The sequence below is a fragment of the Manis javanica genome, chromosome 17 (genome assembly GCF_040802235.1).
Source record: "Manis javanica isolate MJ-LG chromosome 17, MJ_LKY, whole genome shotgun sequence".
NCBI lineage: Eukaryota > Metazoa > Chordata > Mammalia > Pholidota > Manidae > Manis > Manis javanica.
In genome coordinates this window covers 15,034,610-15,062,433 of record NC_133172.1, presented here as the reverse complement: position 1 = coordinate 15,062,433, position 27,824 = coordinate 15,034,610, and the positions used below count along the sequence as shown (strand labels likewise).

Genomic DNA, 27,824 nt, shown 5'->3' with positions numbered 1-27,824 from the left:
TATAGAAGCTGCTGTGCAAGACAGAATCTCCAAGACAGAAACGTAGCGTCCCGAACGCCCAGATTGAAGCCGGGGCAGCCATATTTATTATGGGAGGTGGGGAGGCGTTGCGACTGTTACCACGTTCATTTGGGGCAGGAGGCAACTTCCGGTCACCATCTTGCGCGACAGCAGAGGCGGAGCTCCGACCGACATGTTCGTTAAGGGCCGGCCTCCGAGGGCACCTCCCAGAGGGAGACTGAGCTCTAACCGCGGCAGGCGGAGGCAGGCAGGCGCAGCCCCGCCCCCGGCCCTGGGCTCCACCTCCCGGGCCCACTTCCGCCGGGCGTGCGCCTGTAGGCGCCGCTGCCGTCAGTCGGGCAGGCGGTCTGCGGCGTCACGGAAGATGGCGGCCGCGGCGGTGAACGGGGCGGCGGGTGCCTCGAGCTCGGGGCCTGCGGCGCCCTCGGGCGCAGTCCTGCAGGCCGCGGCCGGCATGTACGAGCAACTCAAGGGCGAGTGGAACCGTAAAAGTCCCAATCTTAGCAAGTGCGGGGAAGAGCTGGGCCGTCTCAAGGTAGGGGTGGGCGGGGAGCTCTGCGACGGGTCGGGATCGAGCCGAGACCGCCTTGCCACGGGACCGGGCGGCCTGGGGATCCAGTAGGCTGAAGGATTCGGAACAAAGTGCGGGCTTAGAGGGGCGAAGAAGCGAGAGGGGCCTGGAATGGACCAAATGCAGCCTCAAAGGGTGGGAGGGTGATGATGGAAGCGTGGTTCTGGCACAACCGTGTTAAGAGGTTAAAATTTTGGTGCTTGGAGGCATAGTTGGTTGGAGTGGCAAGGTGGGGGTGTCGGAGTTTTTCTGGTGGGTTCTACACGAGACCCAGTGGGGAAGGAAGACTGGATAGGGTGATGAAAGACAGGCCGAGAGGATGGGGTGTGTGGTTGAAGACCACACCAAGTTAGGGTTTGAGAGACCTAGGGCTTAGGGACGCACCTGTGAGGAGAGGAGAGCCAGCCAAGTTGTGAGGGCAGGACTGAACCTAGAAAAAAAAAATTCTTGTAGTACAGGAGCAGAATGGGACTCAGGGAGCTTCAGATCACGTGTTTGAAACAGCACAAATACTGTGGGCTAGACCGGGTTGCGAGGAGGCTGTCAAATAAGAAATGATGTGTGGGCTGGACTATGCGGGCTGGTTGGCTCCTCTCCCTCCCTGGTGTAGATCGGGGTGGTGGTGGGGGTAGCTGGGCCCAGCCCAGTGGAGTGTAGGGAAGGTCTGCCAAGAACGGAAGGTGCCGTGTTGCCCCACTCCCTCGATTCTGTGGGGTCAGGCTTGGAGTGTGTCTCCTGTTTGCCTAATGAGGCTGTTAATTGTACAGTATGAGGTAATCTTAATGAGCACTCACAGTGCGTCCAGACCCTGTTCTGAGTGCTTTATGAGGATTGAGTACCTTAATCCTCATAACAACCTTATGAGTCAGGGATGGTGGTTAGCCCCATTTATTGGGTGGGAAAACCAAAATCTAGAAAAGGTAAGTCACCTGGCCTTGAAGTCCCACCTCCTTTCTGTCCTTCCTTTCTTCCCTGCCCTCCTTGTCAGCTGGTTCTGCTGGAGCTCAACTTCCTGCCAACCACAGGGACCAAGCTAACCAAGCAGCAGCTCATTCTGGCCCGTGAGTCCCACTGGGGCTGGGGGGTCGGGATGGGCTGGAGTTGTGGTAAGAATGGCAGCAGTGGCGGTCAGGGAGGGACTCAGTCACCTCCTAAGAGTCAGCCCTGTCACCCACAGGTGACATACTGGAGATTGGGGCCCAGTGGAGCATCCTACGCAAGGACATCCCCTCCTTTGAACGCTACATGGCCCAGCTCAAATGCTACTACTTCGATTACAAGTGAGGATGGGCCCCGTGCCTGATTTGGGGAGGGGGTTGTTATGTGATTTTATTCCTGATGCTGTAGCCACTCAGGTCATCCTCCTTCACCTGGGAGCCCCGCCTTTGCCTGGCTCTGTCCACAGAGGCTGCAGTGTCAGAGGGTTGCCCCAGAGGGCCTGAGACTGGGATTGTACCGTCCAGCCTCTTTTGGCCTCTAATTTTGCCCTCCCCTCTACATTCCACACTGTATTTCCACTCCCCAGTGTAGCCACCATCTCCTTTCATCTGCCTTGGCCCCAGCCTTGCCCCCTTGCATTGGAGAGTGGCAGCTAGTTGGATCTTTTGTGATGCTAAAATTTGACTGCCTTGATCCCCAGCTTGGAACCTGTCATGGCTCTCCATGGCCCTCAGGCTTCAGTGGCCTCAGTGGGCTGTGTCAGACCTGACCCCTCTGCCTGTGCTCCCCCCACCCTGGCCCTGTGGCTCCCACTGGATGTGAGCCTCCGAAAGGCAGAGGGGTCATGGCCACTGGTGTACCCCCATACTGCCTCACACATGGCTAGCACCAGAGCAGAGATCACTGGATATGTGTCAAATAGAAAATTGGATGGTTTTATAACTCAGTGGTGCTTGCATGGGTTAATGATTAAGAATATGACATCAGAAGTCAGACGAACCTGAGTTTGAAGCTGATTTTACCACTTCTTTGTTATGTGGTTTTGGGCAAATGACTTTATCTCTCTAAGCTTCAGTTTCCTCCTTAAAGTAAGGGTGATGCTTCTTAGTATAATCATAGCTAATCACTTACCCAGTATTTATTTGGGTCTGGTAGTGTTCTAATCACTTTACCTGGGTTTAATCATTGACTTCACTTAACCCTTATTCATTTAGCACACCTCTGTGAAGTGAATACTATGGTGTACCCATTTTACAATTGGGGGAACTGACTCTGAGTGACTTTATTGAAGTGAGGTCATTTGCTTGGGCTCATATGACCTGTGACTTCTTTGTGCCTCTCTGGCTTCACTTTAATCTGAAAACCCAGGACCCAATACCTCTCCAAGGACACAGCATTGGGCAGTCATCAGGATCCCTGGTGCCTGGAGTGAGAGGCGTGGTAGATATCTAAGCCCTCCTTACCTTGGTTCACCCACCCTGCTACAGGGAGCAGCTCCCAGAATCGGCCTATATGCACCAGCTCTTGGGCCTCAACCTCCTCTTCCTGCTGTCCCAGAACCGGGTGGCTGAGTTCCATACCGAGTTGGAGCGGCTGCCTGCCAAGGACATTCAGACCAACGTATACATCAAGCATCCTGTGTCGCTTGAGCAAGTGAGGCTGGGGAAGGGGAAGGGGAAGGGACGGGCCTGGCTGAAAGGGGATGGTATAGAGACAGACAATAGGGAGGATTTCCAGGAGGACTGAGCAGGGTTCGCCCATATTTCAGCCTGGGACTCAGTTGCTCATTCGTCCAACAAATATTGAGCCCCGGCTGTATGCCAGGCATTGTGATTGATTTTCAGACTGTATAGTGACCAAAACAGATAAAAATATCCGATCCTGTGGGTGTGATACTCAGGTGAGGAAGCAAACAATGACAAGATTAAGTAGTCTCTACAGTCTGTTAGATGTTAAGTGCTTGGGAGAAGAAGAAAGCAGGAAGGAGTGTGGAGAGTCGGAGGCAGGGATGAATTTTTTTCATAAGGATGGTCAAGGAAGGCCTTGCTGAAAAGGTGAAACTTGAGAAAGACTTGAAAGGGGTGAAGAACCCACCCGTGTGGACACCCGGGGGAAAAGTGATCCAGGTAGAGGGAACAGCCAGTCCAAGGGTACCAAGGCAGGAATGTGCCTGGTATGGCTGAGGGACAGCAGGGAGTTTGAAAAACAAGGTAAGCAGGGTCAGGGAAGAGCCTTAGTACCTAAGTACTAAGGAGGCAGCTCTAGAGATGAGGTCTCAAGGGACCTAATCCTAATCCCTTCCCCCATTTCAGGACTTTGCTGTGGGGAGAGGATGGGAAGAGGACAGTTAGGGTAGGCAGCACAGCTTGGGCAAAGGTGGGGAGGAATGAGTCTTGGTGTAGACCCAGCTCTCCATCCTCTGGTGATTGGAGAATAGTTGAGATAATTAGATACCGGCCCAAGGCAGGCTGGAGAGACAGAGAAAAGCAGGGAAGGCTTCTTGGAAGAAGAGGTGCCCAGTCTGCATGGGAGATGGGTGATGATGGCCAAGGGTTTTCTAGAAGAGTAGGGATTATGGAGGCACTGGGACAATGGTGAGGCCTCAGCAGGTAAGCCCCTGCTGCCTCTCCTCACCTCCTCTTCCCCATCCTGGCCCCTGCAGTACCTGATGGAGGGCAGCTACAACAAGGTGTTCCTGGCAAAAGGCAACATCCCTGCTGAGAGTTATACTTTCTTCATTGACATCCTGCTCGACACTATCAGGTGTGTGGGGGCACCTGCGCCCTGTGGGGTTCGGAAAGAGCTGGTCTCTGAAGTCAGAACGGCCCTGGGTTGTATCCCATTCTGACCACTTGTGACCTGGGAAGGCTGGGCATATCAGTTCTCCTTTCCTTTGTGTTGGAGCTGGTCATGAGATTGGGAAACAACCCTCATCCCACTCTGGGCCGTTCACATGTGTCCAGATCTGTCCGATCCAGAGCATGGGTTTGGCACGCAGACAGTGCTCAGCAGACAAGAACCTCTTAGAAGTGCGTCAGCCCGGGAGTCACATGACCTCACCTAAGCTGTGGAACTCTCAGTTTCCTCTTTAGACAAGGACGTCAGGTCCCACCAGTCCTTTGGGTTGCTCTGTGCACAAGTGACATCACATAGGCAGGTGAACATGACAGTTACAAGTCCTTTGAGGGATAAAAGGGTGCCCAGGTGCTGGCAGAGCTGGTTTACTCAGGCAAAGCACCAGATTGAGATGGGTTTTTATTCCTTGGGTGGCAAAGCCAAGCCCAGAGACATGGTGGGCGTGAGGAGTGGTAGTTTAGCTGGTTTAAGGTATTTTACATTTTCAATTAGAAAAAATTTCAGCTCTCCAGAATGAACAAGGAATGATACAATGGGCATCCACAACCTACCACTTGGCCTAAGAGATCAATAGATGGACCTCTTCGTGTCTCCATTTCTTCCCCAGAGCTGATCCCTTCTCCCATTTCAGTGACTCGATGCCTTGTTTTTCTAGTTCTTTGTTGATCATGGTATTTCTTGACACAGGTACAAGGAACCCCCTTGGCGTCAGATCTAGAAATGGGGTATCGCACCCTTGTGTGGGGTGGGTTATGTGTGGAGATCCCCTCAGATGAATCCCAGGCTGGGGATGGGATTCAGAGTTGGGGCCAGGGAATCCAAGATGTGGACCTTACAGTGGCCTAGATTTTGCAACTCTGGTAAGCTGCTGTCCCTCTGAGCCTTGGTGGGTTAAACCTGTACCAGCTGTCAGAGTTCACACAGGTCAGGCTTGGGAGAATGGGGTCTGGAAAACTGTCTGTGCTCATTAATAGGAGCTTCTTCTTCCTCCAGGGATGAGATTGCTGGGTGCATCGAGAAGGCCTATGAGAAAATCCTCTTCACTGAGGCAACCCGGATCCTCTTCTTCAACACACCCAAAAAGATGACAGACTATGCTAAGAAGGTGGCTGGGGTGCAGGGAAGGGGTTAGAGTGTAGGCAGGGCCATGGGATGCACTCACTAATAGCAGTGTGGGGTGGCCAAGAGGGAGGCTGGAACAAGACTGCCCCTGTTGAAATCTAGCAGTGTGACCTCAGGCAAGTCACAAAACTTCCCTGAGCTTCAGTTTCCTTACCTGTAGAACAGGGCTAGAATTTACTGTGTGAGATACTTCGCGCACAGCACCTGACATCAGGTGGAGGTGAACTCTTGGCCTATGTTGGCTGTTGTCCTTAGCAGAATTCCTTGGAGGTTGCATCTTTTCCCCACAGGACGGCTTCATTTGGTCTGGGGTATTTGTGTGGGAGCAGTGCCCCTGGAGATGCTAATGCTTGGGTATAGTGACCCTCATGACTGAGGAGGGTCAAGACCAGACTGGAGGAGGTGAAATTGAACTTGAATTATGATGACAGCTGATTAGTGATTGTTTACTCTGGGCCAAATGCTATTCTCAGTGCTTTAGAGGTGTTGATTCACTGAATCCTCACAGCAGACCCAGAGAGGTGTGTGATTAGGGTCTCTGTCTCAAAGATGGAGGAACTGAAGCTCAGAGAGGTGAAGTTACTTGCCTAGAGTTGTGTAGGTGGAGTGGGGTTAGTGAGGAAAGTGAGCCTGGGCCCACATGGGTAAGTGGGTGGGAGGGAGCCTGCGTGACCACCCCACCCATGTCTCCTCCCTTCCCTTCCTGCAGCGAGGCTGGGTCCTGGGCCTCAACAACTACTACAGCTTTGCCAGCCAGCAACAGAAGCCAGAAGATACCACCATCCCCTCCACAGAGTTGGCCAAACAGGTCATCGAGTATGCGAGGCAGCTGGAGATGATCGTCTGAGCCTGCCAGGCACTGGGGTGGGGAGGGCTTGCATTATTTATAGCAGTTGAGGTCCAGGGTTTCCTCCAATAAACGTGGATTGATAGTCACTCTCCAAGGCCCTTGTCTCCCCAGATGGAATGGGGGGAGACAAATTCTTATGTTTGAAGAACTTGGAAGTGCAGGGCTCTGTCTGGGTCAGCCTCTGTCCTGTGCCTTTTGCTCAAGGTCTCAAACACAGAAATCCACCGTAGGGGCCCAGTGTCACTGGGGCCTGTGAGAGCACAGGCCCTAGGGAGAGAGGGACTGTTGAAGCCACTGTGGACACACAGGAAGGCCAAGCCGAGGCACCAGAGTTCTTCAGCAAAGAGGGTGAAGTGTCACAATTTTTTAAATGTTTGCAATGAATTAAACCAGTTTTTTAAAATGACACGTGAAATGGAACCCGTCTGTGGGCTACCAGTTTGAGACTTCCGTGGAGTGAAAGGTGGGGGCCCTGGCATGGACTTGCCCTGGTTCCCACCTTCCTGAGCCAGTGCTGTGACTTAGGACCTCCTGCACTATTCCCCTGCCATGTTTCCTGCCTTGAGGTTCTTGAGAAGGTATTTATAAAGAGTCCAGATCTGGGTGAGCCATTTGTGGGATGTGGGGTTTTCAACATCCTCCAGAATCAGTTTCCTCAGTTGTAAAATTGGAATGAATACTCCTTTCCAAAGTGATCTGGGCTGAACTCCTGAGCTTGGCACCAGATATGCTCAGAAACAGCGTTGATGATGGATTAAGGGGAACAAGATGATCTCACCCCTGGGCCTGTCAATTTGGATGTTGGATGAATGGAACCTCTGCAATGGGTCCAGCCTCCTTAACTGCAGGATGATGCACCTTCATAGAAACCTCTGTACTGCCTCAACCCACCCTTTCAACCCTTATCAGGTGATTGATGGGCAGCTAGGCATCTGGATGCTTATTTTATTGTCAAGGAGGGGGAAGATGGAGGACATGGTACAGACTGCGCTCAGTTGGAATGGGTGTCCTGCAAGTCGTAGTGCTCCAGCCCTGCTACCAGGGAACCTGCAAGCTTGATGGTGGTGACCCAGGGCGGCTCACTCAGGTGGTTGGTGGGTGTGCTCAGCCTAAGGGGAGGGTAGAATCAGCAGGGCCTGGCTATGCGGCCAGAACCCTATCCCTTCTAGGTTCTCTTTCCCCCTGGTGTGAGGAACCATGTGTGCACATCCCTGCGGCCTCTAGGGTAGGGCAGCACTGATAAACAGTAAGAAAGGGAACTGAGGGTTGGTGATACTCTTTTCCCCATTCTGCCCCATCCCTACCCCCTGCCAAGCCCCAAGGGGTTCAAGGCAGAGGGTTGCCCAGTGATTGAGGTTCCTCAGGAGCCAGGGTCAGAGAGACCCTAGTGACCAGATCCTGTGGGGGTGGGGTGACTGAAGGATGCACTTGTTCCTGAGGACTCAGCAGTAGCCTCTGGCACAGAGACTGGAGCGGCAGTCTCCCCTCTGTCAAAGCCTTGGATCCCAGCAGCATAAGTTGCTAAAGGTTTCAAGGGTCAGGAGTCTGGGACTGGGCCAAGTGCTTCCTTTAGAGTCCTGCATTTATGCCCATTTGGTTCCAGCAGACAGTCATCTCCTTTCCTGCCATACCTGAAAAGCTTGGGACATCGGCCCTTTGGGTGCCATCAGGGACAGGGTTAAGGCCATGAATAGGGTCAGGCCAGCTGGCACCAACTTACTTCTCTGATGGCTCCAGAGAGTAACAAGAGGGCCAAGGGGTAGGCTTAGAGGTCTGGATACCAAGGGGCTGGACCAAGGTGTTCCATCTCCCGTCAGAAGTCAGTGTGGTGCTAAGGCTCCCCTTGGTTCTCAAGGATTGGAGCTCAGCTGAGTTGGAGATGCAGTCGAGGGGAGAGTCAAGGACGCGAAAGGGCTGCATGGGACTCTATCCAGGAAGTTGGGTTTAGGACTTGGAAGGGTATGCCCTCCCCTCCCTACTCTCCCGACCTCCTCTCACCAGGCAGACACGTTGCATGGCAGGCGGCGATGGTGTGGCTGGTGGCGGCAGTAACACTTGCAGGGGCAAGAGTTAAGCACCTGAAAGGGCGGCCAGTGGCGCGTGGTACGGATGTTAGCCGTCGCGGCCAGAGAAGCCCCGCCTCCTCCACCTCCTCTGCTTCCTCTGTCAGTGACAGTAGGTGCCGTCCGTTCTCGAGGACCATCTCCAGGTGCACCATCCTCACGGGTCTTGCCCCGGGCGTCTCGGGGACCCTTGTTTCTGCGAGTACGGGCCTTGATGGGCGTTAGAGCGGGCGGCTGCGGCTTCGCCAAGGTGGGAGCTGGAGCTGGGGCCGGGGCCGGGGTCAAAGCTGGGGCGAGGGCGAGGGTGAGGGCGGGGATCTGGTCGGCCGCAAGGGGCAGAGCGGGAAATGGAGCAGGAGCGGGGGCCGACTCCAAGTGGCCCGGGACTGGGGTGGCCGGGAGCACTACCGGCAGCGGCGTGAGCTGGAACACCGGTGGCTGCGGTGTGGGCGGCGGCGGCGGCGGCGCTAACTCCTGCGGGCCTGGGGGCCTGGGGTTCACAGGCTTGCCACTGGTGGGCGCCGGGAAGATGAACTTAGGCGGCACCAGCAGGGGGGGTGCAGGGTTCCTGGGCCGGGGATAAAGTTGCATTTGCCCTGGCGTAGCCAGCGGGGTGCCCCAGGGCCGTGAGAGCGCGGCAGCGCGCCTCCGGGGAGCCCTGAGGCCTCCGCCTGCTCCTTTGAAGCGGAAGTGGCCTTCGGGGCCATGCGGAGGGCTCATCCAGTCAAATTTGGGCTTGGAGCCTGGGAAGATGGTGTAGGGTGGTGGTGGAAAGGTCTGGGCATGAGATGCAGGCGCTGAGGGTGGTCCAGAACAGCCCTCGCCGTCTCCGTCACTGCCCTTTGCTTCCCTAGCCCCCCGAGGGACCTCTCCCGAGGGGCGAGCGGCCCCAGGAGCTAGGGGCTCCTGCTTCAGGACCTCAGCGTAAGAGATGGAGCCCGAGGCGGCTGCGAAGAGTCCACCGCCTCTGCTGCCCCCGAGGGAGGCTTTGGCTGCTAAGGAGCTGGACGACGCTGCCGCAGCAGGTGAAAGGGGCCCTGACTTGAAGGTGACTTTACACAGCAGGCTCTGGCCGGACTCAGAGGCTGAGGGCCGGGCCATTTCGCCCTCTCCCGGTTGAGGAGGCGGCTCTCGGCGGGCTCCGTCAACCGTCAGGCCGTCGCTGCTCTGCCGGGCCTGGTTTTCTGCAGGGGTTGCGGTGGGTGTGGCCAGAGCAGGAGTGGTTCTGAGGTTCGGGGGCTGCCGGTCAGAAGGTGGCGGTGGCGGCTGCTCCCGCGGCTCCAGGGGCGGCGGAGTTGGGGATGGGGCCCTTGGGGCACGGTTGAGATCCTCTTCGGTTAGTTGACGGGGTGGTGGCAGCAGCTGGCGGAGGCTCGGAGGGTCGCCTTGTCTTCGGTGGCTCGCCTCCAGCAGACTGCAGATCCGGGGCACCCGAATGCCAGTGGGTTTTCGCCTCTGAGACGGCGCGGGCAGAAGGGGCCCCACGGGGGATGTGGATGGTGTGGAGACTGCAGCCGCCGCCGCCGCCTCTGAAGGGGGCGTCACTGGTGAGGGCAGTTCTAAGGTCAGGGGCGAGGGTGAGGCCTGGGGCTCAGCGGAGCTGCCAGGGAACCAGACGCCCAGCCCTCGAGCCAGGCGCATGGCTGGGGAAGAGGGAGTCACCTCGGGCTCCACCGGGGATGTCCGGAGAGTTTCGGAGGAGCGGTCCGAAGCCCACTGTTTTGGGGAGCCCCTGCCCGCGGAGGGCTCCGATTGCACATTCCCCATTTCTGACGGAGGTCTGGGACTGTAGTGAGAAAAACTTACAGCAGTCAGTCGGCTAGGGCTGTGGGGACCCCATGAGGCTGGCTGTACTTGGTCCTACCCGTCCAAACCAGACCTCCTCCTGTCCTCCAAGATCCACTCAGGCCCTAGTTTCTAGCGGCATTTCTGTTCCCTGACTTCATGCTCACGTCTTCCTCCCCATGGACCAAAACAGCTGCTGTTCATGGACACTTAGGCCCAGTCCTCTTAGTGTACTAACTTTTGGTTCCTGTCTCCCTGGCTGGTCCTTCAGATCACATCCTTATACTTTGGACACGTCCCCCAGCTTCAAGCTCTTCAGGCTCCAAGATACAGGTGTTTCCTGCCTTCCTATCATTCACTCAGGCCACATAATTCATTATGGTTGGGCTAAGTAGTCTACAAGGCCTACAAGGAGTTCAAGCCTCTCTCTCAGCACTCCAACCCACCTGCAGAGGCCCATGCGCTACCTCCTCTCTTTTGTCCTGTCCCCGATTGTCTGGGAATCGGGGCTCATCATCTCCCTAACTCCCGTCTGGCCCCGCCTCCGCCTAACAAATACCAGGCGTTCTTGTCAAGCTAACCCCTCAGTCTTCACCTCTACCCGTCGGATCCCCTTCTCTCTCTGTCGATCATTAGGTCCCACCCTCGTCCCAGGGAGTGGCAGATGCTCAGGCCTCACTCCTAAACTCGTTACCCGAGCCTGGTCTACCCGCAGACCTAGGCACTCAGGCCGCACCCCTTCCCCAAGCTCCGTCCTGGCTCCGCCTTTGCTCAGAGGTTCTCGCTCACCGACTCCTCCAGCCGACCCAGGTTCAGACCGTGACCCCCTGGGCCCAGGGCAGAGAGGGGAACGGCCGTAGCAGAAAATAACTGAAAAGAACGGGGGTGAAGCGGGTGAGGGCAAGCGGGCGAGACAGCGAGGGCGGACTCCGAGACCTAGGCCCCGCCCCCGGACTCGAGGCCCTGCTCTTCTGATGGCCGGCTTGAGTCCAGCTCCTCACGAACCTTGATCTCTCTTTGGAATACTCCGAGGTCCTCTTCCCGCCCCTAGGCCTTGTAGTCCTAGGTCTCAACCCAATAGAACGTTCTCCTTAGCTCCTCCCTTTACAAAGCCCCTCCCCTCCCAGCCAGTTTTCCCCAAGCCCCGCCCATTGTGAACCTGCTACGTAGCCCCTCCCTTTGGAGCTCTCAAGCGCCCGCCCCTGATGCAAGTTATTTCTAAACTCCGCCTTCTTAGGACCCCGCATCGTCTCTTCCCAAGACCTTCTTCTTTGTCGGGCCCGCCCAGAAGGCCCCTCCACAATGGACCCGCCCCTTCCATGACGTACGAGCCTGTTCAAGTCTTCGGCGTCCTCACGCTCTCAGCCCTAGGCCCTCCGACCCCACCCCCTTGCAAAGCTCCCTTCTCGCCCCACCCCATCTCGAACCCCGCCTGCCTCTGAACCTCTCCCATTTAGAATCCAAGGAGTAGACCCTCTCCTCTTTAGAACCCTGAGACCAGGCCATGTCCCGGACCCCATCCCCACATCCTTAGGGACCAAAAGCGCGGAGAGGTGGGAAAGTAGAGGGTCTTCTCTGGATCCTGAGAAAATAGGGGCTGGGGGGCTGTTTCCTGCTGCCAGTGCCGGGCTCTAGGACCCAGCGAGCAAGTACGCCCGCCTCGCGCTTACCCCCTCCCACCGAACCACCCCCTTACCCCCACCCATCTTCGAGGTTCCTCCTCCCTCCCCCCTCGCCCCGGCTCCCGGTGCCCGTCTCTAGCGCCGCCGGAGCCTGCGAGGGAGCCGGAGCGAACAGGAGGAGGAGGAGGCCACGTCGCCGCCGCTCGGAGCCCGGCCGGAGCCTCCCAGGCAGGTGCCAAGGGGGGCGAGGGGGCGGGGGCTGACAGACCGCCCGTCCCGCTGAGGGGGCGGTCAGGACCGCACTGCAACCTCCTGCCCAACGGGGCGCCCCCCAGACCCTGGCTGGAAGGACAAGAGAGTGGGGGACCCTAAACTGCGCGGCAGCCATTTGGGGTACCAGTCTCCATTTGGGGGGCCCCGACTTCCTCCTAGGACGCCCCATTCATAAAATTCCATATTGGACCCCCACCATTGAGGAGCTCTGGGGACCACTCTTTCCGGGAAACAAATGTGTGGGGAGCGTGGGGCACCCAGAAATTCTGGCGTCCCATCCCAGCTAGGCCCTGGGGGGACCCCTGCCCTCTTTCTCTGCTTCACCTGTTGTCGGGGGAGGCGGGCGGACAAAGGAAGCAGCGTCACGTGACTGCTCATTCACAAAATCCCATCCCATTGAGAAAAGGGGGCTGGGGGCTCTGCGGCCGCCCCTTAACCTTCCGAAGGGCGGGGAAAATTGGCATGCTGCAGGTGGGGGAAGGGGCTAGAGCTCATTGTCTGGGTCCCTAAGCTTGAGATGCCAGGGTCCCTGCTCTAAGTGGTAGTGAGGGGCTGGACGCCGATCTCAATTACTGGGCGGAGGGCTACGTCCCCTGAGCTGGGGGGGCAGGGTAAAATGGTTCTGAAGGATGCTGGGGCGGGGAGGGGGTGGAGGTGGGATCAATTACCTCTACCCCCGAATCTTCCCCTTTTGCCTTCCTTCAGCTAGGGCCAGAGGGAACAGACTTGGTTTTTGTGAATGAAATGCTCTCTGAATGTGTCTCGGTCGCCCGTTTCTGGCTTCCTCTGCCTCCATCTCCCTTTCGGCCTCTCTGGCCATTTCTGGTTCTCTCCTTGCTCCCTGCCCATCTCCGTTGCTGGGTGACTCAGTGAGCTTTGCATCCGGTCTCATTCATAAATCCGGGAAGGAGTGGGGGGAAGAGAGCCTGGGTTTCTCACCCAGCCAGTGGCCTGGGCGGCAGGGTGTGGAGGCAGTATAGGGGGATCTGGAGCTGAGTTGAAGGACTCTAAGAAAATACATATGCGCAGGCACCCAGCTGTGAGGGGGAAGGATGGGTGGGGCTGTGGGGCTCTGCTGAGGAAGGAAAAGGAGACAGGGTTGATAGGGGATGAGCAGCAGGGGAAAGGGAAGTGGAAAACCAAGGCTGTGGGGGCTGAGGATGACAAATTTGGGGAAAGGGATGAAGGTGGTTCTAGAGGGAAAAGGTAGATATGGAGAAGAAGGTAGGCAGGGGAGAAAAGAGATGGCATGAGAAGGAAAGACGTCATGTTGGAAGAAAGTGGGCATGAGGGAGAAGATGGGCATGGGGGAGAAGGTGGTATGGGGAGGTGGGCATGGGGGAAGAGGTAGGCATCGGCAAGGAGGTGGGCATGGGGAGAAGATGGGTATTGGGGAGAAGGTGGGCTATGGGGAGGAGGCAGGCAGAGAGAGAAGATGGGTGTGGGAGAGAAGGTGCTCATGGCGGAAAGGAAGGCATTGGGAAGAAGGTGGTTATTAGGGAGAAATGGGCACCAGGAAGGAGGTGGGCATGGGGAGAAGGTGGGTATGGAGAGAAGGCACACATGGTGGGGAAAGGAGGGCACAGGGGGAGAAGGTGGGCGTGGGGAGATGATGCATATGGGGGAAAGGTGCATATGGGGGGAAAGGAGGGCATGGGGGAGGAGGTGGGTATGGGGAGAAGGTGAGCATGGGGGAAGATGGACATAGGCGAGAAGGTGCCTGTGGGCAAGAAGGTGTGTATGGGGGAGGAGATGCAAATGGGGGGAAGGTGGACATTGGGAAGACAGTGGGCATGAGGGAGGAGGTGGGCATGGGGGAGAATGTGGTTATGAAAGGGAAGGTGAGATTGGGTGGCTGAGGGTGCAGTGGGTCCAGATGTGAGATGAAGAGAGGTAATGAGGGTTGGGGGAACAGGGACTGGGAGAGCAAGATTTCAGCTCTCTGACTGTGTTGCCCCTGTCTCCTCACTCCCTCCAGGTACATGGTTCAGGTCCGAGCTGTGGTGATGGCCCGAGATGACTCCAGTGGGGGCTGGCTGCCTGTGGGGGGCGGGGGCCTCAGCCAGGTGAGCGTATGTCGGGTCCGAGGGGCCAGGCCCGAGGGGGGGGCCCGCCAGGGGCACTACGTCATCCACGGGGAGCGCCTCCGGGACCAGAAAGTGAGCCACCCTGGGGCGTGGGGGTGGGGTGGGGCACGGGGAAGTAGGGGAATGGGCTGGGAGAGCAGAGGCGAGTTGAGTCCTGTCCCAGCCCAGAATCAAGTGCAGGTGTGGGATGGAGAGTGAAAGTGAATATCTGTCCTATGGATAAGAGTTGGGAGTTTGGGGAATATTTCGGGTATTAAGCAGGTCCTTGTCCACTGCCATCACCTGCTGGACTGTCACAATAGCCTCCTCACTGGACTCCTTGCCCTACTCCAGCTCCCTCCCCCAACCTCAGTCTGTTCCACAGGGGCCCTGCTAACACCTGACTCAGGTCATATTCCTCCTCTGCTGGGAACCCTCCTGAGGCTCCATCTTGCTCAGAGATACTCACCAGGAGGCCTGCACCACTGGCCCCTGTCTGCCCTAAGTATATGGAGGCATTTGATGGGGGACCATCTGGAAGTGCCCATAGGGTTTACAATCCTATGTGGGTTCAGCAGGAATATTCTGGGCAATTGGGCATGATTTTGAAGGATAATGCTGAAGTTTCCTCTGGGGATGGAGTAGAGAGATTTGGATTGCTTGAAAAGCCTTGAGGGAAGAGCTGTATTTCAGAGCAGGGGTTGGCAGGAACAATGGAGGGGATCTGAGATGGTGTGAAGGGATATAGATGTTGGGCAAGGATAGGCAGGAATACCCAAGGTGTTGACAAACATCTGAGGGGAATCCTGTGGGGGTTTGATAAGAATTTGGGAGGGGGTAGCATTTTGGGAGATTATTGGCATCAGAAGGAGATTAACAGTAATACTTTAAGATGTTTAGTAATGTCTGGGAAGTATTGTTGAGTCAGAAAGAGGGGTATTGGGTCACCAGAAGAGGGTTAACTAAATTTTTGAGATATTCAATAAGATTTGGGATTTCTTTTGGGCTTTATGGGTGGTATTAGGGTAATTCAGGGATCAATGGATTTGGGGGAGATTTTGGAATATCAGAGGTGTGCTCAATAAAATTGGGAAGCAGTGTGGGGTGTTGATCAGGGTGATGGGGAACACCTAGGATTGAGCAAGGAGGTTTGTGGGATGCTGGGACATGCAGAGAGGCTCAGGGGTGAGAGGAAGTCACAGTCATGGCTGGAAGTGGGTATCTGACCTGGTCCCCTCCTGCCTCCTCAGACCACCTTGGAGTGTACCTTGAGGCCGGGCTTGGTTTACAACAAGGTGAACCCCATCTTCCATCACTGGAGCCTGGGTGACTGCAAGTTTGGGCTAACATTTCAGAGTCCTGCAGAGGCTGATGAGTTCCAGAAGAGCCTGCTGGCTGCACTGGCAGCACTGGGTCGAGGTGAGTGGTGCCAGTGGGCACTGGGGGCTGGGGTGGAAGGGTGGAAGAAGCTGGGGCTCAGGGAATTCACTGTCTGCCTCTCTTCCTCCCTCAGGCTCCCTTACCCCCTCCTCCTCCTCCACCTCCTCCTCCCCTTCCCAGGACACTGCAGAGACTCCTTGCCCTCTGACGGTGAGTCTCCAGGACACAGCTCTGCTGGGAGGGCCAGGGTTTATCTCCATCCTGCAAATATTCATGAGCACCTACTGTGTTCCAGGCACCATGCCACATGCTGGGGATCCAAATTTGGGCCCAAACTGTTAGTGTCATTCAGTCTCAGTTATTCTAGTTTTTCTGTTCTATCATTCATTCAAGGGTATTTATTGAGCATCTTCAATAAGTAGAATTTTAGGCACTGGGGCTACATCAGTGAACAAAACAAAGTACCTTTCCTCTTGGGGCTTCTACTCTAGTGCAGAAAGGCAGAAAATTAAATTAAGAAAATAGATAAACTGTAAAATGAATGATATTAAAAGTAAATGGATGAACAAGTTAATGAGTCCATCCTTCTGGTTACTCCGGGTGCAAACCTTGAGTCACCCTTGACTCCTCTCCTGTTTTATGCCCTTCATCTAATCTATCAGCAAATTGGCTCCATTTTCAAAATGGATCAGAATCTGCCTACAACCTAGTTCTGTCCAACTTCATATCCCAACTGGACTATCTCACCAGCTTTTCATTATCAACTGCCCCCCTCCTATCCCTCTTGTCTATTCACCACATATGGCCAGAGGGACCCTTTTGACATCTCAGTCAAATTATGGCCTTCCCCCACTCAGAACCCTCCCAGGGCTCCATCTCACTCAGGGTGAAGGACAAAGCCCTTAGAGTGGCATAAATTACCCTGGACCATCTGACTCCCTATTATTGTCCCTTTTGCCTGCTATACTCCAGCCACATGGCCTCCCCACTATTACTCCAACCAACAGGCATTTTCCAGTCTCAGGGCCTTTGCACTGGCTGTTCCTTCTGTCTTGGAATACTTCCCCAAACTTTTAGATGGCTCATTCCTTGATTTTCTTCTCACTGAGACCTTCCCTGAATGACTTGTTTAAAACTGCAATCTCCCAATGCTCTTTATCCTGTTCTAATTTTTTTCTCATTTTCTAAAATAGTTTCCCTATTTTTCTTTCCCAATAGCCAGCTTTCTTATCTATTTGTTTCCTGTCTATCTCCCATGCTAGACTGTCAACACCAGGAGGGCAAGGACTTTTATTGCTTTCTTGCTGTATCTCCAGTGCCTAAAACAGTGCCTGGTATACAGTAAGTGTTCAGTAAATATATGTTGAATAAATTTATTGAATGAATAAATGCACATAATGTCCGATGTGATTTGGCACTTGCTGGGAACAGTGGGAGTTACTGAGAATGCTTGGATGGACCAAACGGGTTCCTTGGGCAGGAAAGTGGAAATCATAAGGGTGATGGAGACACAGGTGGGTCTACAAAACCCACACAGGCAGTTCCCACTTATTGAGCACTTACTCTGAAAAGATGCTGTGCTTCCTGTGCTGCATCTCACATCCTCACAATGGCCTTGGCGAGCCTGCTATGTCGTGGGTGCTCAATGAATGTTTATTGAAGATAGTAAATGGATGAGGTAGTGGTGATCCCCTATTTACAGAAAGGAAATCAAGGGTATGAGAAGTGATGTTTCAACTTGTAATAGACAGAGCTTGGTTTGGTTGGGAAGGAACGAATTCCAGCTACATAAAACTGGCCCAACAAAGGTGTGGTGCTGGGAATAAGGCAGGAAGGTGGCTGACGGGCCAACAGAGATGGGTTTCTGAGAAGGGAGGATGATTTGATGTTCTGTAAGTTGGTGAGGTGAGCAAATAAGAGGCGGTCAATTAATAATAACAATAACCATTTCTAGCTCTTATTGTACTTGAGGTGTGTGTTATGCCCTTTATTGTGGGTCCTAAACACATCTTTATGAATAGACACTACTATGATCCCCATTTTACAGAGGAGGAAACTGAGGCTCAAAGGGATAAGCTCACTTGCCAGAGGTCACTCAACCAGTCAGTAGCAGAGCCAGGGTTTGAACCCAAGCCAGTCTTGCCATAGAGCCCTTGATCGCAATGGGAGGGGGGTGTCTATGTGAGGGCGTCGGCTGTGCTGGGGGTCCCGGCTCTGAGGGCGCCAATCTCCTCCAGTCCCACGTGGACAGCGAGTCCTCCTCCAGTCACAGCCACCAGGAGACACCTCCCACCGCCACCGCGGCGGCCACTATCATCACCGTGGAGTCAGCTTCTGGCTTCGGGCCGGCCACGCCCCACCAGCGCCGCCGCTCCTCCGCTCAGGTGCGAATTCCCACCCCCAGCGGAAGTCTGGGGCTCCCGGTGAAATGGGGCAGACGCTAGAGTCCCGAAGTGATAGAGAACTGAGGCCCCAGATGGCAAGAAACCACTGTCAGATCCTAAGAGATTGGTGGCCTGTATTAATTTGGGGGTCATCGGAGGGTTGGGCGAGGGCTTCCCGTGTCTCCTGTGGCCTTGGAGATTTTGGAAAGTTCTGAATTCAGACGGGTTCGGGGGATGACTTGGACAATTAATTCTGCCGGCATTCTAGGGGGTTGCTGGTACCTTTGGAAGGATGTTTTTTAGACGGTTCACCAGGCGGGGCTCGGTATCCCCGGGGATAAAATGTTACTGGGGACAGCCCGGACTCCTGCGTCCTGAGGAGACGGCTAGATCTGAGAGTAGAGGGGCCAGCGTGCTGGGACTCCCGGACCTTGCGAAAGGACAGGACTGGGAGCCTGGACCACTGGGTCCTTAGGTTGTGCGTTTGGTGCCTGGATTCTTGGGTCTGTCCCTAGATTAACTCTGTCCCTGAGAGAAGAGTGGGCTGGGGTCCTGGAAGTCTGAGTGCCAGACCCAGACACTCAGGATCCCCGGACGGGTTCCCTACGATGAATGTGGCCTGGTGGCTGGGTCTTTGGATTTTTGGATCTTCTGAGACTGGGACAGATGGTGGTGGGGTGCGGGGGTTCACAGACCCCGCTAAAACTGTTCTCCTGTCCCTTCGTCCCGCAGAGCTACCCTCCACTCCTACAGTTCACGGGGATTCCGGAGCCCTCAGAGCCCCTGGCCGGGGCAGGGGCACCGGGATGGGGCGGCCGAGGCTATGAGGATTACCGGCGCGCCGGGCCGCCCGCGCCCCTCGCCCTGTCCACCTGCGTCGTGCGCTTCGCCAAGACCGGCGCTTTGAGAGGTGCAGCCCTGGGTACCCCCGCCGCACTGCCCGCCCCTCTCACCGAGGCTGCGCCCCCAGAACCCCCGGCTCGCCCACCCCCGGGCCCCGGCCTGGCACCTGCGCCGGCCAAGACGTCCCCGGAGGCGGAGGAGGCGGCGCGCTGCGTCCACTGCCGCGCGCTCTTCCGCCGCCGCGCTGACGGGCGTGGCGGCCGCTGCGCAGAGGCGCCGGACCCGGGTCGCCTGCTGGTGCGCCGGCTCAGCTGCCTGTGGTGCGCCGAGAGCTTGCTCTACCACTGCCTGTCGGACGCCGAGGGCGACTTCTCGGACCCGTGCGCCTGCGAGCCGGGCCACCCGCGCCCTGCCGCGCGCTGGGCCGCACTGGCCGCGCTCTCCCTGGCAGTACCCTGCCTCTGCTGCTACGCGCCCCTGCGCGCATGCCACTGGGTCGCAGCGCGATGTGGTTGTGCGGGCTGCGGGGGTCGCCACGAGGAGGCAGCGCGGTGAAGACGGTCTGGTGGGTCCGGTAGCCGGACCGAGGACCCAACATTGAGGGTCCAGGACCCGGACTCCTTTTGGACCCAAAACCCAAACCTAGGCACATCTGGAACTTGGAGCTTGAGTTTGGATTGAGAGAACCTGGACCCCAAACCTAGGACTGAGATCCCAGATGCATCTTCACTGGGATGTCTGTCCAAGAGGTCCCAGGCATCCTGAGTTCTGGCGTCCTTGTCACACCTCTTGATCCCACCCCACCCCAACCTAAACTGGAGAGACCCAGACTCTGCACATCAGGCAGGCTGGAGAGCACACGGACCACCTGAGAGTGGCAGGGCCCTGGAACACCCCCCCCCCCCCGCCATCAAATAGCCATCCCACACCTAGTCATGCCTGGTACCATGAACTGTCAGATTACAGCCCCAGAATTAGGAGTTAATTCCTGACCCTCCCCCTATTCAATTACTCCCGGATCTTGAGACCACAGGATCCAGAATCACGCAAATGGTCCTTGAATGCTCATCTAAAATCTGGGGTACCCGTATTTGAGATGTTCTTTTTGCCCCAGGACCCCTGAGATACCAAACCCTCTTAAGATACCCTGAGTCCTTGGATATGCTCAAACAGATGTTCTCTGACCAAAATGACTTGGGAGACTCATCTCAAAGCCCCCACCCCCATCTCTATTCCAAAATTCAGATGTCAGACTCCAAGATGCTCTGGGAGCCGGGAATCAAAGACGTCTGTAGGTCCACCCACCCCAAACTAGTCTTCCCAGGAGCTTTGGATCTCAAACGTAGGACTCTCTGAGGTGTCTAGTATCCTCAGATGTAGGACTAAAGCCACCAACACCTCAGGGTCCCAGACACTGGTCCCAAGTCCTCTGTCCTCATCCAATCCCCTTTGTACTTGAATTTCAAATCTCAGAAGGTCCTGGAATCTTTGACTTCTTTGTACCCACAGATCCCTAAAGACTGGGGAGCCCAGCTCCAGGGAGATGAGGTGTTCATGGCAACCCACACCTCTGACCCCTCAGCCCCCATCCCATGAGTGACTCCAAGGTGCTTTAGGAGCACTGGATCCAAGACCCCAAGGTGCCACTGACCCCCCAAATTCAGAGCTCAAGCCTACACAACATTGGGATTGTCCTTGACCCAGGATTTTGGTCGCTCCATGCCAGAGACATATCTGAGGTACCCCAGGACCTAGCAACTTCAGATCCTAGATTTTTAAAAATTTAAACCTCTCTAGCCTGATATTCCCTGAGATCTGCTGCCCCTTGAATCCTGCCATACGTAGGCTCTTGAGACCCTTAAATTCCAAGACTCTGAAATTCTAATCCCAGGGACTCCAGCCCAAGCCCCCAGCATCCCACAGAACTACTCTTTTAGGAGAAAAACCCCACCACTTGGAGCTCCTGTTCCTAGATTCCAGGGCCGTCTGAGAGCTCCTCCCCTCCCATCGCTAGGTCCCAAGCATTGCCATAGACGATTGTGCAGGCCATGTGCTAAGTGACGGTGCACAGGCAAGGTGGCGAGCACGGCTGAAATTCACATCGCATTGTGCTGGTCACACTGTGCCCTCAGAGGAAGGTGTCCATGTGTGTGTGTGTGTATCTGTCTCTCTCACACAATTCCAGGCCTTGCAGACTCAGCCCCAAACCCAGCCTTGAGCATTAGCCCTGGTCCATGCTTTTTAACATTCTGCCTTCTGTTAACCCCTTCGCTCCCATCTTAGAGTTGGGATTGCTTCAGAAAATTTGAAAGCCTCTTTTAGACCTCTTTTCTGGGGAAGGGGGATGCCACTATCTCCTTTTCCTGAGTGGAATGGGACTTCCAGGGTACCTTAGATCTGATGGCCTGAAGGGAGATCAAGGTCTTGGAGCAAGACAATCTCAATATTGTATGGGCTTGGGACTCGCATCTGGTCCCCTGTATCTGGAGATATGCACTTATCTTTCTTCATTGCCCAGACTTTGATGCCTTGTAGGGGGTTCAGGGGATAGGTCAAGGGGATCAAAGGGGTAGAGCCTTCTGTCACTTCCTTTAAATTATTAACTATTTACTACATCCGGAACCTGTGAGATTCAGCTCTCCCAACCAGACCTGGAATGGGTGAGAGAAAAGGGGGGTGTCCCTCCTATCCCCACTCTGCCCAGCTCTCATCACTGTCAGACCCACCAGAGCTGAGAGCGGAGGGACTGGGGGCTGGGACAGCCTGGGTCCCCATCCCCCTCTCTGTGCCTCAGTCTCCTCCCTCCCCTCGTGGGTGGGAGGAAGCTCCATTCTTTACCTACCTCGTTTTGGGGAGGGGTGGGACAGGGGACCAGAGTGCTGTAAGGTGCTGTGGGATCTGCGGATCAAGTGATGGGGGCTGGGGAAAGGTGTCCCCCAGCCCCCACCCCCCAGCACCACCTCTCCCAGGTCTCCCAGTCCTGTTCCCTGCTGACACCCACCTCTGATCCATGATTACTCTTCATCACCCCCAAAGCAGGGGTGCATGGAGGGCTGACCCTGGGAGCCAGGAAGACCTCAGATCCTGGAGCCTCCAGGCCCAGTTTCCCAGCTGCTTGCCCCTCAGATTGGATGCTTGGCCCCCAGACCTGGGGAACGCACTCCAACGTTTATCTTCCTGATTTTGATTCCAAGCCAGTCTGTGACTTCAGTATTATTATCGTCAGTGCAGGCTGAAGTGGTGGTGGAGGAAGGGGTCAAAGACCCAGCCTTGTCATCGGGGGAGGGGCATGAGATATTCGCTCCAAAAAACGTCTGTGACAAAGTCTCAGCCTGTGTTCTGTATTTACATTGATGCGCCCCATCCACTCACCTTGAACCACCAATTTCCTATCCAATGTCTTTCTCCTTCACATCCTGTTGTCCCCAAACAGGCCCTCCAACTGAGTTTTATACATTCAGTCACTCAACAAGTATGTTTATTGAACATCCGTTATATATGCCAAACCCTTTTCTGGGCACTGGGGATAGAGCAGTGGACAGAACAGAAAAAATCCTTCCTCACAAGGGGTTTATGAAACTTCATAGTGAAGGAGATAATAAATGACATGTTAGAAATGATCTTTTAAAGAGGGGGAAAAAAGTGGAGATGGGGGATTACAGTCAATTTTAGCTAGGGTGGTCAGGGAGACCTCACAGAGGAGCTAGCATTTGAATAAAGCCCTTGAATTGACTGAAGGAGGTGAGGGAGACCTGTGGATGTCTTTGTGAAGAGCATTTCAGGAAAAGGCCCATGTCAGTGCAAGGCCCTGAGGGAGGAGAGCGCCTGGTAAGCTGGAGAGACATCAAGGGAGCTTGAGTGTCTGGATGGGTGGAAGCAAGGAGGAGGGAATTTAGGAGATGAGGCCAGAGCAGGGACTGGGCAGATCCCTGTGGCCTTGCAAGCCACTGCACGGAATTTTGTGTTCACCTCAGTGAGATGGAGCTACAGGAAGGCTCCAAGCACAGGAGGAATGTGCCTGACTCAAGTGTTCACAGGTTGCCTCTGGTTGCCTGACACTAGGGTGGGGGTGGAGGGTGGCAGTGAGCCAGGGAGAAGGCCACTGTGATGATGCAGTGGGGACAATGGTGTACAGGATCAGGAAGAGAGCAGTGGAGGTGGGGAGAAGTGGGCATGATACTGCATCTATTTTGAAGGTAGAGTTCACAGATTTAGATATGGAGTTCTCTGTAAAGAAAAATCAAGATTATGATTCTAAGGTTTTGGTCTGAGCAATTTTTCATGTTTCATTAAGGTCAACAAATGACCCTCTGAGTACCTAGCTTTGGGGTAGGCAGGGCTGTGGAGGAACCAGATTAAGGGCAGGGTCAGCCCCTGAGCAATAAGTTCTGGCCCTTGTTCTAGGCTCTACTCCCAGACCATCCCGGCTCCCAGGAGAATTATCTAGGAACTACTAGAGATTAGGATAGAGTCGGCAAGAGATTAATTCTGGAACGATAATTTCAACAACATCAACAAAAGCAGTAACAATAACAGTAATAATAGATTAAGTGGTTAAAGCAGAGACTTTGGAATCAGATCTGACTTTGAGTCCTGGCACCACCACACATTCACTCTGTGACTTACCCTCTATGAACCTAAGTTTTCTCCTCTGTCAAATGCAGATAAAGATACTGAACCCAGTAGCACACACAGAATGGTCAATATATGTTATTCTTAACTGAGCATCCCCTGTATGTCTACTAAACTCTTACATACAGGACTCTAATCCTCACAACTTTAAGAGGTAAGTAGTAGTAGTATTCCCACTTACAATGAGGAAGTAACTGTCAGGGACACCGACGTAGATGGTGAGTGGTGGAGTCAAACCCTAACCCTTGTAGCCTAACTCCTACGGTGCAATCTCATAATCACCATGGCATATTGCACGTGCTCCCTCTGTCCAAGAGCTAAGGGAGGCAGAAGGGAGAGGACCAATGGGCGCCTTGTGATTGATGAGGGAGGGGGGCCTGTGTTGTTTGTGCGTCCCTGGGTCCCTGACATAATTCCATCCCTAAGTAGGAAAGAAGTTTCTGCATATGGAACGAAGTTGAGAGAACAACACTATCTAGAGTGCTTTAAGAACAGAGGGCATCTGAGGGAAGTTGAGGAAAAGAAAACCGAAATCGCTTCTGTGTCGCAGTAGCAGCGACACCCGCTGGCCCTTCGCGACAGCGGGAATGCTGAACGCACGCCCTGGATTTACAGAGCCAGCGGCGTTTATGGAGCCCTGGAAGTCTGGTTTTCCTATGTCTCAGCGCCGGCAGACCTGGCGGCGGGTTCGGCTTCCTTCTGCACCAACCGTTACGCCGAGGGCCCGGCAAGAAGAGGCTAATTGGTCAGTGGTGCTGCAGGGGGCTGAGTGCGCACGCCGCTCTTGGGGCGGGGCCTCCCGTCGGCCGGCAGGGGGCGCGCAACTGACCGGGAGTCGACGATTTCATGGAGGGGGCGGAGGCCGGGGAGCGGGCCGCGGTGGCCCAGGATCTGCTCGCCCTGGGGTAAGGGAAAGGGGTGTGGCTGGCGGTAGGGTGCAGAAAGGGGCAGGTTTGCCCTCAGAAATTCTTACTTGACCTCCCCCACTACCTCGGCCCGCCCGCAGGTATGAGGGTTTCCTGGGGGCGGCGCCTCTGGTCACCCCGTGCCCCGACTTCAGGGCGCTGTGCGCGTGGCTGGCAGCGGAGCTGGCGACTCTGGGAGCCTGGAAGCGGGAGGAGGGCGCTGAGACGCTGAGCGCCGGCGACGGTACGTGTGAAACTGGAGGCCCGAAGAGGTGGAGCCGCCGCTACCGCTGCCGCGCTCTGACGTCTCCCGCCTCCCACAGGCCCCGGGGAGGAGGAATTTCTGCGCCAGTTGGCGGGCCTGCTACGGGAGTTGCACTGCCCAGACCGAGCGCTCTGCGGCAGAGACTGCGCAGCAGCTCTGCGGAAGCCCGGCGCGTGCCTACGCCTGCTGCGTGAGTCCGGGGCGCGCCCTGCAGGCGGAAGTGGGCGAGGCTACAGCCTCTAGAGGGGCGGGCTCAGCACATTGAGGTGGAGCCAGAGTTCCTGAGGGGCGTGGTCAGAATTTTGAGGCAGGCTAGAGTCCAAGGTGGGTGGGGTCGGAACATTGGGGCGGGTTTAAGGTTCTGCGATGGGCGGGGTTAACGTTTTGATGGGCGGGCCTTGAAGCTCCAGTGGATTGAGTTAGGCTTAGATCACGTAGGTGATTCAGAAGTGGGCGGGGCTCGAAGTCTGATGGGGAGACTGGGTCTCGAAGTGGGTGGAACTTATTCCTAAGGTGGAGCCAGGCGGATCTAGAAGGCGGGAGGATTTAAAACCGGAGGAGCTTTTTGACCCCGGTGGGTGGGGTAGCAGCCCTCCTTAATTGCACCGTTTCCTTTCCCTTCTTCTAGGCTTTCTCTGCTCCGAGCTCCAGGCTGCCCGCCTCCTCCGCCTGCATGCCCGGCGGAATACCAGACCTGTGCTGTCCGGTTGGGAAGGAGCAGAGAAGGGAGCTGGAGTGGTCCAGGAACTTGTCCTTACCCTCCAAGCTCTGGAGCTGCCCAGACCCACGCAAGGGACCCTTGCCAGCCAGCTGCTGTGGGAGTTGCATGCCAAGGTAGAAAGCAGGAGCGCCCCCACACCTAGGCCACCCCACCTTCCTTTTAGCAGGAATGTCCTCTCTCCAAAAGCTGTTTTGGCTGAAGTGCCCCAGCTGCAGGAATGGGCTGTACCTCGATTTTTTAGACCTTTCTAGAGCCGTGACCTCTCTTCTTGATTCCGTGGCCTGGGTCTTCAGGGCCATGGGGAGCTGGAGTCCATGGAGAGTTCATCTGGTTTCTGCCTAGTCAGCCTCAAACTCCTCCTTCTCTCATCAGATCTCAGAGCTGCTGCCTTCCCTGCCCCCAGGGTCCCTGCAGGCCCTCCTCAGCCACCCACTGGATGCACCTAGATGGGTAAGACTGTGTATGGCTGTCTATGAACAGTGTCCTCACCCAGAGATAGGAGGGGGACCCCTCACGTAACTGAGACCTTTTTCTCCAGGAGGCACTGGAGTTTCTGTCCCAAAGCCTGGGAGATCAATACTTCTGCCGCCGCCGTCTGCTCCTCAAGCGCTTGGACCTCACAATATCTGCTTTCTGTTGGAGTGACAGGGCAGAGGTGAGGGCAGAGGACCTTAGCAGGAGCAGTGAGGCCCAGCTGTGGAGCTGCTACTGCAGGAAGAATGAAGCCAGGAAGAGTACCCTCTTGCAGGTTCTAAGGCCTAGGGCATTTTAGAACCTTGCAAGGTTTGGGGCTGTAGAATCTCAAGGACCCGAGGGCATTCTAGAAATTCCCAGTTCTGAGCTGGGAGTGCCTTCAGAGCTATACCCCGTTATTTAGAGATGTGAGATGTGAGGCCCGGAGTGGGGAAGAGATGCTTCCAAGATGACAGATCCCACCTGGGTGGGTGGGGGGCTCTTGGCCACCTTCTGCATGCCCCTTCCTCAGGCCCAAGGAGAAGTCATAAAGGCAGTGCTGACCCCAATTCAAGAGGTTCTGACTCCAGCATCAGATGTCTCTATTGCACACGTCCTGGCTGCCCGAGCTGACCTGTCTCATCTTGTCCCAGCCACCAGCAAGGCTGCTCGTCAGGGGACCTGCTGTGCCATCAACAAGGTGGGTACCTGGCAGTGGAGAAGGGTCCCAGCATCCTTGGCCTTCAAATTGGCCTTTCAGCCTTTGCTGTGACCCAGGCTTGTCCACTCCTGCCTGGGTTCCTGGCTTCTGGACCCACCACTTCTAATTTACCACCCCCTCCACATGGCAGTCAGGACCTCACTAACACAAAAATCTGACCATGTCTCTCCCTAGCTCAAAACCCTTTGATGGCTTCCCAGTGCCTGCAAAACAGAGTCCAACTATTTACTGAGCCCCTGTCTACATATTCAGCTTTGGCTTAAAATCCTCCCCCTTCCCCTACCTCAACCTATCCATTGTACTAGTTTTTAACTTTTTTTTTTTGGTATCATTAATCTACAATTACATGAGGAACATTATGTTTACTAGGCTCCCCCCTTCATTTTTAACTATTTTTAAAGCAGAAATACCCTCTGTTTAAATGATTACATATTTAGCCCCCTACTTCTATTTAAATAGTCTTACATTTATGTGGATGAATCTTAGGGAATACAATCTAGTACAGCAAAGGTGAGGCAAAATTTAAGTTCAGAAAAAACATTTGATTTAAAGAAATATAGTAAGTAAGTAATATTATAGGTGGTGCACATTAAAAAGAACAAATAGAACACTGGTTTGTTGGAATTGTTATACAAAGCCCAAATATGAAATAGACAAAAGTTGAGGTGTCCTTGTTAATACTAGCAGGGATGGGGCCTCTGCCATCACCCTCCCCTTATTTCCTTCTTGCTGAGGCCAGTTGAAAAGTTTCAGTCCTGTATTATCTTCCACCAGTCCAGGCCCCTGCTTCCTGCCACTGTTGTACTCAATTAGTCAACATCAGCCTTCCTTTTTCAACTTGACGCTGTTCATTTGGCTCCCTTGTCCAGGATATTTTTCTTCTACTGAAACTCATGTCTAATCGACTCTCAGGTGCTTATGGGCAACATGCCAGACCGGGGGGGCCGCCCAAGTGAGCTGGAGGCGCCCATGCCCAGGTGGCAGAGTAGAAGAGAGGACGGAAGCAGACAGAAGGTGGGCCGCCAGTGTTGGGGCCGCAAGAAGAAGAAGAAGTAAAGGGAGACTGGTGGTAGCGGGTGGGGGGATTGTCTGTGAGGTGTTGATGCCAGTGACCATTTCTGAGGAGTCTGTTTGAGGGTTTCTCTTGACACGTGGGCCCCACAACCCATTCCTGAGACCTCAGATGTCCTCCCCCTGACCCACCACTCGACACCAAGGACCATGTTCTCTGGAAAATAAAATTAATTTATGACAGATATAGGACCTATCTCGCTGGGGGCCGGGTGCGTGGGTTTGAGGAGGAGTAAGGGGTCTCTGTCCCTTGGGTCTCAACAGGCCCCACTGCCCTGACA

The 27,824-nt window shown here is 55.1% G+C and overlaps 4 protein-coding genes across 14 annotated transcripts; 3 read left to right on the top strand and 1 right to left on the bottom strand.

The window, feature by feature from the left end:
- Window positions 1-178: 178 nt before the first annotated feature.
- On the top strand, window positions 179-6,765 carry PSMD8 (proteasome 26S subunit, non-ATPase 8). Its single transcript, XM_017646697.3, has 7 exons — window positions 179-556; window positions 1,581-1,653; window positions 1,770-1,872; window positions 3,019-3,184; window positions 4,194-4,294; window positions 5,381-5,492; window positions 6,219-6,765. Exons 1-7 carry the CDS (start codon window positions 194-196, stop codon window positions 6,354-6,356), a joined length of 1,056 nt encoding a protein of 351 aa, XP_017502186.3. The 5' UTR covers window positions 179-193; the 3' UTR covers window positions 6,357-6,765.
- Window positions 6,766-6,911: 146 nt separating this feature from the next.
- On the bottom strand, window positions 6,912-11,331 carry GGN (gametogenetin). Of its 5 annotated transcripts, none has more exons than XM_073226656.1 (4): window positions 10,997-11,127; window positions 10,085-10,208; window positions 8,358-9,981; window positions 6,912-7,468 (listed from the first exon to the last, which is right to left on the bottom strand). In XM_073226656.1, the coding sequence occupies exons 3-4, from the start codon at window positions 9,521-9,523 to the stop codon at window positions 7,351-7,353; spliced, it is 1,284 nt and encodes a 427-aa protein (XP_073082757.1). In that variant the 5' UTR covers window positions 9,524-9,981; window positions 10,085-10,208; window positions 10,997-11,127; the 3' UTR covers window positions 6,912-7,350. The 5 variants fall into 5 exon arrangements, with proteins under 5 accessions (XP_073082757.1, XP_073082758.1, XP_073082755.1 ...); XM_073226657.1 differs by having other exon boundaries at window positions 8,358-9,966; XM_073226654.1 differs by lacking the exon at window positions 10,997-11,127 and adding an exon at window positions 11,213-11,331 and having other exon boundaries at window positions 8,358-10,208.
- Window positions 11,332-11,402: 71 nt separating this feature from the next.
- On the top strand, window positions 11,403-22,100 carry SPRED3 (sprouty related EVH1 domain containing 3). 4 transcript variants are annotated; one of them, XM_037021613.2, is made up of 6 exons: window positions 11,403-12,057; window positions 14,081-14,168; window positions 15,419-15,587; window positions 15,682-15,758; window positions 17,786-17,932; window positions 18,665-22,100. In XM_037021613.2, the coding sequence occupies exons 2-6, from the start codon at window positions 14,085-14,087 to the stop codon at window positions 19,328-19,330; spliced, it is 1,143 nt and encodes a 380-aa protein (XP_036877508.2). In that variant the 5' UTR covers window positions 11,403-12,057; window positions 14,081-14,084; the 3' UTR covers window positions 19,331-22,100. The 4 variants fall into 4 exon arrangements, with proteins under 4 accessions (XP_036877508.2, XP_036877507.2, XP_073082760.1 ...); XM_037021612.2 differs by having other exon boundaries at window positions 14,081-14,261; XM_073226659.1 differs by having other exon boundaries at window positions 11,403-12,061.
- A 2,076-nt stretch (window positions 22,101-24,176) lies between these two features.
- Window positions 24,177-27,728, top strand: FAM98C (family with sequence similarity 98 member C). 4 transcript variants are annotated; one of them, XM_017646695.3, is made up of 8 exons: window positions 24,177-24,312; window positions 24,414-24,556; window positions 24,636-24,767; window positions 25,206-25,411; window positions 25,671-25,748; window positions 25,837-25,953; window positions 26,405-26,451; window positions 27,385-27,728. In XM_017646695.3, the coding sequence occupies exons 1-8, from the start codon at window positions 24,254-24,256 to the stop codon at window positions 27,605-27,607; spliced, it is 1,005 nt and encodes a 334-aa protein (XP_017502184.3). In that variant the 5' UTR covers window positions 24,177-24,253; the 3' UTR covers window positions 27,608-27,728. The 4 variants fall into 4 exon arrangements, with proteins under 4 accessions (XP_017502184.3, XP_017502183.3, XP_036877624.2 ...); XM_017646694.3 differs by having other exon boundaries at window positions 26,284-26,451; XM_037021729.2 differs by having other exon boundaries at window positions 25,837-26,046; window positions 26,284-26,451.
- Window positions 27,729-27,824: the final 96 nt, after the last annotated feature.

Excerpts from the sequence above, each read along its gene's own strand:
- GGN (XM_073226654.1), bottom strand. The coding sequence starts at position 10,189 with ATGGGGAATGTGCAATCGGAGCCCTCCGCGGGCAGGGGCTCCCCAAAA. Across the intron at positions 7,469-8,357 it reads CCATGCAACGTGTCTGCCTG|GCTGAGCACACCCACCAACC; the intron begins GTGAGAGGAGGT and ends CCCTCCCCTTAG.
- PSMD8 (XM_017646697.3), top strand. The coding sequence starts at position 194 with ATGTTCGTTAAGGGCCGGCCTCCGAGGGCACCTCCCAGAGGGAGACTG. Across the intron at positions 557-1,580 it reads AAGAGCTGGGCCGTCTCAAG|CTGGTTCTGCTGGAGCTCAA; the intron begins GTAGGGGTGGGC and ends CCTCCTTGTCAG. Across the intron at positions 3,185-4,193 it reads ATCCTGTGTCGCTTGAGCAA|TACCTGATGGAGGGCAGCTA; the intron begins GTGAGGCTGGGG and ends TGGCCCCTGCAG.
- FAM98C (XM_037021729.2), top strand. The coding sequence starts at position 24,254 with ATGGAGGGGGCGGAGGCCGGGGAGCGGGCCGCGGTGGCCCAGGATCTG. Across the intron at positions 24,313-24,413 it reads CAGGATCTGCTCGCCCTGGG|GTATGAGGGTTTCCTGGGGG; the intron begins GTAAGGGAAAGG and ends GCCCGCCCGCAG. Across the intron at positions 25,412-25,670 it reads TGTGGGAGTTGCATGCCAAG|ATCTCAGAGCTGCTGCCTTC; the intron begins GTAGAAAGCAGG and ends TTCTCTCATCAG.
- SPRED3 (XM_037021612.2), top strand. The coding sequence starts at position 14,085 with ATGGTTCAGGTCCGAGCTGTGGTGATGGCCCGAGATGACTCCAGTGGG. Across the intron at positions 14,262-15,418 it reads AGCGCCTCCGGGACCAGAAA|ACCACCTTGGAGTGTACCTT; the intron begins GTGAGCCACCCT and ends CTGCCTCCTCAG. Across the intron at positions 15,588-15,681 it reads ACTGGCAGCACTGGGTCGAG|GCTCCCTTACCCCCTCCTCC; the intron begins GTGAGTGGTGCC and ends TTCCTCCCTCAG.